The sequence below is a fragment of the Brassica oleracea genome, chromosome C1 (assembly GCF_000695525.1).
Source record: "Brassica oleracea var. oleracea cultivar TO1000 chromosome C1, BOL, whole genome shotgun sequence".
NCBI classification, from domain to species: Eukaryota; Viridiplantae; Streptophyta; class Magnoliopsida; order Brassicales; family Brassicaceae; genus Brassica; species Brassica oleracea.
Genome location: NC_027748.1, coordinates 17,491,654 through 17,501,691, shown reverse-complemented (window position 1 = coordinate 17,501,691; position 10,038 = coordinate 17,491,654). Strand labels below are relative to the sequence as shown.

Genomic DNA, 10,038 nt, shown 5'->3' with positions numbered 1-10,038 from the left:
AGTTACTCGGCTTGGATTGCTCTGTCGCAGTCACTCAGATCGATCTCTCGCGGTCACTCGACTCGCTCTCTTGCGGTCACTCGACTCGCTCTTTGCGGTTACTCATCATGGATAGCTCTCTCGCAGTTACTCGGTGCAGATCGCGGTCACTCGACTCTCTATTTGCGATTACTTGTCATTCATATCTCTCTCGGAGATACTCGGCTTGGATCGCTCTCTCGCAGTCACTCGGATCGATCTATCGCGGTCACTCGACTCGCTCTCTTGCGGTCACTTGACTCGCTCTTTGCGGTTACTCGTCATGGATAGCTCTCTCGCAGTACCTCGGCTTGGACTGCTCTCTCGCAATCACTCGTATTGCTCGCAAGTCTTGAGCATGACGTGATACCGCGAAGACACGTCCACCCGTGATGATTTGATTGTGATGGTTCGCTCATGGCGGTACGTTCATGATGATGTCTATAGCGACTTGTCTTTGGCAGTTTGTCGATTGACACTTCATCCATGGCAACTTGCTCCGATGGTTCATAACACTGTCCTCACAGATCGTTCACGCAACCATCCCGGAGTAAGAATTCTGATCGGAATCTGAAGTATGTCGATGACAGCTCGCCCGAGACGGTCCGTCTATGACACTTCATCTATGGCAACCTAACCATGACGGCCCGTTCATGACAATCGTCTGCGGCATGAGTATGTGCCTAGTTCATTGTCTCATAAACCCTATTCGTAAAATTCGCAGAGATCAGTTTCATCTCTCTCTACGAACTTGGAGGGCTTACCATGGACTTTGTCCCCAACAAGGCTTAAGATAATGGACTCAGCCCATTTAAAAGGGGGGTCACTAGGAAACCCTATTCCTTTTCTTTCTATAAATAAGGAGCCAACCTCTTTTGAGACTCTCTTGGACTCTCTTTTGGTTTCTCCTCCATCTCTCTCTACTTCTAGAGAGAGAAACATTTCAACACATGCTTTCATCTAGGCACTTGTGATTCTTTGTTGTAGAACTACGATTGGCTTGATCCCCTTTCGGGGTACGTAGGCAACCCTTCGCCGGCTATAATCATTAAACACTTTTTTTTATTCTCTTCCATCAAGTTCAAGCTCAGCATGAAGACTTCTCCTAACCCCACCGACGAGTCCTCGTCTCTTTCATTCACTAGTTTGTTGACAGTTCTCAGATCAAACATTACTGCCCTATAAAAAAGTGAAACAATGATTTAATTTACAAATTCTGCAAGTTTGAGTTAACTCATTCCAAAAACATACTTCAACAGTTGACAAATGGTAATCCACATTTCTTGTGTTTGCTTTTAAATTCTGATTATGCTACATTTTACTAGTATCAAACTTTATATTAAAATTAACGTTAAAAAAAGAATTACACTTCTGCTACTTTAACATTGTAACATTTTATTGTATAGTTATTTAATTAAAAATGTTTGCTATTTTCTCTTTAGATTATTATGATATTTTACCATTCATAGTTGTCTAGAGCATTTGTCGTTTTATGTTACTGGTTTGTATATTATTTTCTTGATCAAACTGGTTTGTATATAACACTTTTATTTTCCTATATCAAAAATAGAAGATAGCAAAACAAAACACTCCCTAAGTACACGCCTGTATGATTTCTTCTACGATGGACCAAGTGTCATTAGGGGTAAAAAGAGATGAGGACTTTCCTTCTCTCTCTCTCGGTAATATCACAGCGAAAGTTGCCTTCCTGGAGACTAACATTTTAATATTAAATTATTAACACAAATGTTTGAATACACTAATTAATCAGCGAAACTGAAGTGAGAGACAAATGAGAAAAACAAAACAAAAAGCACTAAAACACTTTTTAATAATTTGTTGTCTAAATAAGTAACAATCTACGGCATGAAAAGCTTGTCGCTACACTTGCACCGCCAAGCTTCAGGATAATACTCTAATGGAATGCTCATACCGGGCTGTATCGGTACGTGAAGCGGTGTACACGGCTGACATTTCCCACACTTCGATCTACACGTCGGTGGTGATGAACCAGGTCCGCCAAACCGCTTATTCCCCGTAAGATGACCGTGAAAATCCGACCCGGTTCTTTGACCAAGCCATCCACCTGGATTAACAATCGATTTAATTCGCTCTTTATTAAACATCAAAAATCAATTAAGGATTGAGCTTAAAAAGGTAACTAGCTTATTTAATTAATCAAACAAAAGTTTACTGAGCTTTGTATGAAATTACCTCAGAAAATCAAGAAATTCCATGTTCATGTCGCAAGAAAATCAGTCTTTCAATACTCTTTCTTAAAGCAAAGAAAATCACTTTCAATACTTAGTGTGAGATTATTGTGTTCTTACCCGCTGAGACTGTGGAGGCGGCCAAGAAGAGGTGGAGGAGAGCAAATGTGGCGAGTGCAGCAAAGATAAAGCGACGGCGGCCACGGCGACGGAGAGCGCCCATTAGCAAGAACCGGCGAGAATGCGAACGTTAGCTGAGACAAGTGTGTGGCTATTTGTTGTTTATGTTCCTTTTAACGGGAGAGATATTTTTGGGGTTTATGTTTGTGTGTTTAGGATTTGGGGTTATTCATTTGGTCTTATGTTAAAAAGAACTCAAGACAGAGAGTGCGTGAACAGTGTATTGAATAGACACATGAAGCTTTGGAATCCAGTTCTTAAATACAAATTGTTATTGTCTTTCTTTTGTTTTCTTTCTATTTGACTGTATTTACTATTTAGTTATTTACTCTTGTTTTGACTCTTCAGTAACACCTTTTTTTCCATTTAAATTTTATTAAAGGTTTTGTTTTCTTTCTATTTGACTGTATTTACTATTTAGTTATTTACTCTTGTTTTGACTCTTCAGTAACACCTTTTTTTCCATTTAAATTTTATTAAAGGTTTTGTTTTCTTTCTATTTGACTGTATTTACTATTTAGTTATTTACTCTTGTTTTGACTCTTCAGTAACACCTTTTTTTCCATTTAAATTTTATTAAAGGTTTTGTTTTCTTTCTATTTGACTGTATTTACTATTTAGTTATTTACTCTTGTTTTGACTCTTCAGTAACACCTTTTTTTCCATTTAAATTTTATTAAAGGTTTTGTTTTCTTTCTATTTGACTGTATTTACTATTTAGTTATTTACTCTTGTTTTGACTCTTCAGTAACACTTTTTTTTCCATTTAAATTTTATTAAAGGGTCAAAGCCCAAAGGACCAAGCCCACGTCACGGTACAAAGATAAACACACCATAAAACCCAAAACAGAATGGCAAACTAAAAGAGATCACTTTGGACCTTAAGCCTATCAACCTAAACCCGGAAAGCGCCACTTTATTCACGAGTGTTGCGTGGACGGGACACGTGTTGGATCCCTCACCAGCGAGGAACACGCGTCACAAGGCCGCCACATCTTGACCGAAACACCACTCGAGGGGCACATGTCCTAAGATCGAAGCTGCCTCACTTCACCGGCATGCAAATCACCGTCCCCGCACTAATCGGACATCCACCGGAATGTGACATCATCTTCCGCCGGAGTCAGAGAAAAAGCACGACCGAACTCCACCATGAAAGCCAGCCAAAACCGTTGAAAACTATAGATCTTGAACCATGGATCTACGCTTCGAAGAGTACATCAACCATCTGCGACCGAGCCAAGAAAAAAAAACCTGGAATCTCATATCGAGAGTCGATTGGGCAACGAAAACTGATTCCAGAGACAACCCGGAGGGAAAGCCGACGAAAGAACCGTGCTGTCAGAGCCACCAATTCCCGAGAGCGAAAGCCGGCGAAACCGGTGATGTCAACCGTTTCCCGGAGACGAAAGATGGAGACAACAGTGTAGAAGGAATCACCGCTTCCCAGAACCAAACTTGATAATTACAGAGATGGAGTTGTAAGATCTCCGGTTGAGGTTTCAGCTCATCTTTTCCTCTGTGTCGGATTTAGGAGAGGGAACAGAGCAGAAGGAGAGAGAAACCTACTCTTCAATAACACTCTAGAGCAACCCGAATGGTAGTTTATTACCAGGAAATTCTAAGATTATATATAGGTTTGTTTATCTATTAATAATAGCAATCTTAATTAATTCCAAAAGTTGTGAATTCCTATTATGTTGAAATGTTGTTTTTTTAAGTCGTCAAAAAGGTTATGTATTTTCTAAAAATTGACAAAAAAACATTAACATTAAGAATTGTGTCTTTTCATTAAAAATGATATTAGGTTTTTGATGAAGTTAAATATTCAAAAATGTCTTTGTACAATTCTTTATCTCAAGAGTTGTGTATTAGTTATTGCAATGAGTTATGTTGTCTCATATCTACAAATAATAGGAATTCTAATAAATGTTGAAAGGGTGTGTTTTTTTCACTTTTATAACTATTTAAAACAAAAAGTTGTATATTTTCATTTAAGTAACTATTAAAAACAAAAAGGTTGTGTGTTTTCACTTTTGTAACTATTGAAAACAAAAAGTTGCATCTTTTCATTCAAGCAACTGTTAAAAACAAAAGGTTGTGTCTTTCTAATTATAAAAACAATTAATTTACCAAAAAAAACAAATCACCCAAATATTTATAGACAAATTTAATATTATTTTAAATATAATAATAATATGAATCCTAATTAATGTTTTAAAAGGTTGAGTTTTTTTCACTCATAAACAAAATGTTATGTCTTTTCATTCAAGCAACTATTGAAAACAAAAGGTTGTGTCATTTAATTATAAAAATAATTAAATTATCCAAAAATAAAATTACCCCAAATATTTATAGACAAATTTAGTATTATTTAAATGTATATAAAATTAAAAAAGAAAATGAACTAAAAGATAACTCATCAAAACATTATTCAAATTTTAAGATAAGAACATATATCCTCAAATATTTTGAGAATCTAAACATTGCATTTGTTCAGTTACCGAAAAAAAAACATTGCATTTGTTTTTAAGAGATTGTTAAAATGTATAAAAGGTGTGTTTTAATAAAAATGATTTTTCATGTTAAAAATACAATAAATTTAACATATTGTTAAAAAGTATAAAATATATCTTTTTATCATAAATTGTTCTAATAATTTTCTAAGTTATTTTTTGTCTACAGATGTGTTTTTCATTTTTAAAACTGCATAAATTTTTAAGGATTCTCAAAATTGCTGAAGATAATATTTTTATCCTAAAATATGCATAACCTTTTAATGAGTTATGTTTTTGTTCATTTTCCTATCTATTTTATATACATTTAAAGAGTATAAAAATTATCTATAAATATTTAGATAATTTAGTTTTTGGATAATTTAAATTTTTTATGATATATATCTATAAACTATGCAACTATTGATGATTGTAGTCTTTAGATATAAGCTATTATAACTATGATAAACCGTTGCAACTGTTCATAGTGGTAAATTTTGGTGATGAACCATTGCAAGGTTTGGTGTTAACAATTACAATTCTTACTAACCATTGCAATGCTTGGTTATTAATCATTCCAACCTTTAACTGTCTATATAAAGAGTTGTGGAATCGTATGTATTGACAAATCATGACGAAAAACAAATAAGAAGTAGCGATAAAAAATAAGATCCACCTTTTCAATTGATCATCAAAGATCTCATGAAAGAAACAAATTAAACACAAAAAAATTAGTTGTCATTCATGTATCATAGCATAATCATTTTATATTGTGTTAATATTTCATAACACAAAATACATTTTCTTAAAATGCAGCGGAAACATTTTAAATTTAACATTTTTTACATAGCATTTTAAATGAGTAAAATACTATAAATTTACATGTTCCTTAACCATATGGAACAGTTACCTAACAAACAAACACTAACCGTTAATTATTCCTTTTTAACATCTTAACGACAACCATTTTCATTGTTGCCATAACCGTACGATGACATCAGATATCATATACATAACATAAAATACATCTATGCTTCATGTAATCTTAAGCAAAACACAACACTTAGTTTCCCTATAGTGTTCTATCCAATCAGAAATCATAAGTAATAAAAGGAGGATATCCTCCTCAACCAGGCTGTCCACGTAGCCAATTTTAATCAACCAATTAGATATACTGGTTTTGCCATGTCATTGTGTGTTGCCTTTGTTGGGCTTACCGTGATTTTTTTTTTAAAAACAATGTTTGATATGAATGGGCCTCAAGCCCAACACATCATGCAAAAGACACGGCGCCGACCACACCATTTCGACCCTCTCTTTCGCATTTCTCCAACCCTAATACCCGAGACGATTCTTCATCCCCTTTGTCGATTCTTCATCCTTTTGCTCCTCCTCTTCTTTGATCCGTTTCGCGATCTGACCCCTAAACAATCAATACATCTTTCACTTCGTTCTCTCTTTACTCTCATTTATGGATTCGTTTTGCCTTTCTCCTTCAGATTTTGTTTATAAATCTCTTGATCCGCCTTTTTTCCTTCAGATTTTGTTTATACAACTCTTGATCCAAGTCTTATTTCGATTAAGCTTCGTTGCAATGAGTTCCAACGGAAAATCCACCTTCGAGAAACCAAAAGCCGTTGAGTCTGACTCCTCTCCCGGACCGATCAAACCCATCGGAACACCCTCTGTCTCATCCGGCCACTCAATAGGCGATCCCCATTCGAAGCGAGCCAAAGGTAAAGCGTCGGTGACCTCCGGTCTGACCAAACTCAGCGGCAAACCCGCTATCTCTTCCGGCGTCTTTATCGGCGAACCTAAATCGAAGAACCCCAATGGTAAGAACTCTTATCGTTTCCCTATGAAATTATAGAGTCCGTTTGATTTCTATAAAAAAAATGGAGAGTATGAAGCTATGACGTTTAAAACAATGAGATGAATAAAATGATTTTTTTTAAAAAGATAATTTTTATACTACAGAAAATAGAAAAGCATGTGAAATTGTGGATTTTTAGTTCCTTTTTTGATGATGGCAACGTTCGTATTCCTATCAGACCATAAAAATTATAGAGTCCGTCTGATTACCTTAAAAAATTAGAGAGTCTAAAGCTTTGAGGTTTAAAACTATAGACTCTGTTTGATTACCTTAAAAAAATAGAGAGTCTAAAGCTTTGAGGTATAAAACGACGAGATGAATAAGATGATTTTTTATGGCATATAGTGTTTATACTACAGAAAATATGAAAGCATGTGAAATTGTGGTACGGAGTTTAGTTTCCTTTTTCTTGATGGCAACGTTCGTATTCCTATGCAGGTATGAAGACTGGTGTCTCTTCACGTGTTAGAGGCAAAGCCGTTGTCTCCTCTGGCGCCAAGGGAAAAGCCATTGTCTCGGCCGAGGTTGTGGCTTTCAAAGGTGTGAAATACGGAGCTCATGACGGCGAGCTGAGGTTTCGGTTGATCCATTTCTGGGAAGCTCGAAATGTTGTGACAAAAGTGCTTCTAGGTCTCGAGATGCTTCTCATCGACCAAGAGGTATAAACCGAGTTCTATATTACAATTTAGTTTAGAAATGATGCTGATAAACATTTTAGAATCAGACTTATTGTTCTATTATTTTGTACTTTAGTTCATTCATAGCAAGTGTTTGCTTTTGTTGATATTACAATAAACTATAATTTTGTTGTTGATGCATTTCTAAGATCTCATCTCTAGCATTTCTGATTAATTTCTTTTATTATGATGATAACAGGAGACTGTCATTCAGGGTTTCATCCCAGCTGGGAGGATAGACACTTATTTGCCACACATGAGAGCTGGTGGCATTTACAGACTCAACAGTTTTTTCGGGTCTAACAAAAAGACTTTGTATCGTGTTGCGGATCCAAGTTTCACCATCACATTCATGTTTCCCTGAGGATCGTTTCCGGTTCCATGGATATGAGGAGTTCGATGCTGCCTGCGACTTGCGAGGGGATCTTTATGGTAAGGTCTCACTGGTATATAGGATAATGTTACTCTAATTCGATCAGATATATTCAGCCTTCTTTGTCTAGGATAGTGTTAAGATCCATACTTACGTTTTTGGTTACATTGTGTGTTTATGATATATAAAGCATTGAGTTTGCTTTTTATTTTGCAGATTATGTTGGCCATATCAAGCTTGTGAATGGGCAGGTTCTCAGTGACACTCTCGTGCTAGATGATGCCGAAATAGCTTCTTTGCGCCGAGTTCTGCTTCATGTTCAAACACATGAGTAAGCTAATCTGTATTATTTTCATATTCATGAGCTGTCTCTCTATTCACACATGTTTTTGTATGTTATAGCGATCCAGTGATGAAGTTGTACCTATGAGACAAGGCCGCCTCCGATTTCAGTGAGAGATTCAAAGCATCTGGAGGAACTGCACGTGTTATTTTAGTCACTACCTTGAACCCAAAGCGACTTGGAGGTCTGTATTAGCAATTTTTCTTATTTTTTAGAATTACATAGGATGGTCAGGGAATATTATCTGGTTAGGTTGGCTTTGAGGAATAGAACTGTATTTGGTAGAAGTTGAGCGTATTGGCTATGAGTAACCGATAGGCTCTGTTATGGAAAATTTTACATCACATTTTACGTTATAACTTTCATCTGTCTTATAACAATGGATTTGTTACAGGTGCTCTAGCTCTCTCCTCCATGACGCCATCACGTGTGTTTTTGGACACTGATGTCCAAGCAACCCGAGATTATCTCACTTGGTAATCTTTCTTTTATTTAAAATTGTTAGTCGTTATTCCATCATTGTTTTTGATGTTTGTACGTTGGCCTCAACCAGACGCACAAGAAACTTTGGACAAGGAAGTTGCTGGTGATGGTCCTTCCACATTCTTTGGGAGTGTGAAGAGGGCTGCTGGTCAGGCTGACGCAGAGGATCCCAAGCGAGCAAGAAGTGGCTAGGATATGTTACATGTTGGTTTTTATGGTTACTAAAACTCACGCTTTGTTTTTTTTTTTAGTCTCAGACTTTGTTTTTGCACCATTAAACTATCCTTCTTACATATATGTTGTCTCTACTTAGTGTTTTTACTTCAAGTTTGATGTTTGAACATTTTAGTTTTGTTGGATTTGAGGCTTTCACGAATTTGGTTGTTTTAAGAAAAAATGTGTTCGATAGTATCTACGGTTTTGATTTTAGGCAAACATGTAACATCATACAAAATTATATGATTTTGGTTAAATAATAGTAGTTATGGAATAATAAGGATACACACCATTAACTCTAAGATTGATTATACAATCTACTAACCGGCTAATCAAACATAAGAAATCGAACAGAATATTCAATCACGATATATTCAATCACCAACCAAACATTCTTTATGATCGCATTAAGTAAAATAGAAAACATAATATTATGTTTCCATAAACGAACGTGATTGCCGAACGTTTTTGCACCGAATTGATATGATTAAAAATACTTCCAAGCGTAAGAGTTAATCACATCCATATTCCATCTTCCTCATAGAGACAAGTCCTCTTTCACACGATCGAACCGCTACTACACGTACCATTGGAGAATGGAAAACCAACCTCCTACCACCCCTGTGGAAACTGGAGGTAAACAATCTTTTCTCACTATCAAAGTATTTCTTATTACTCAGTTTTGTTGGTGAATCTCTTTAGTAATCTTCACAATCATTCAAGATTGACTTCTCACAAAATTATCACTCTCTAATGCACAATCGTTCCAAATATGCTCACCTCTTAAATATGTTCCAAAAGAGAGCCCTGTATTCAAATTGATTATATATGATCATCATTCTTTGTTATGACTTGCATGATGATAGAAATTATATTACAAACGGATGATCATTGTCCTTTCTTCATCCCTTCTTCGTTTGTCTTTTTCATTCTTTACTTACACAACTTAAGTTGATGTTTATTATTTGATTAAACACAATAACGTGGACCTATAGATTGGTCATAATTGGAGCACCGATCATCGACCTATTAATTTTTAGTTACATATATATTTTTGAATAATTTTCTTCACTATCTATACTCTATTAAACTTTATAAAATCACACACTATGAATAAAATATTTAATAACCGTCTATAAATATTTTTACTTGATTAAAATTTAACAATAC

At 35.5% G+C, this 10,038-nt stretch overlaps 1 protein-coding gene across 1 annotated transcript; it reads right to left on the bottom strand.

Moving 5' to 3' along the window:
• Positions 1-1,732: 1,732 nt before the first annotated feature.
• On the bottom strand, positions 1,733-2,619 carry LOC106298668 (EPIDERMAL PATTERNING FACTOR-like protein 4). Its single transcript, XM_013734813.1, has 2 exons — positions 2,349-2,619; positions 1,733-2,104 (listed from the first exon to the last, which is right to left on the bottom strand). The coding sequence occupies exons 1-2, from the start codon at positions 2,449-2,451 to the stop codon at positions 1,878-1,880; spliced, it is 330 nt and encodes a 109-aa protein (XP_013590267.1). The 5' UTR covers positions 2,452-2,619; the 3' UTR covers positions 1,733-1,877.
• Between the last annotated feature and the right edge of the window lie 7,419 nt (positions 2,620-10,038).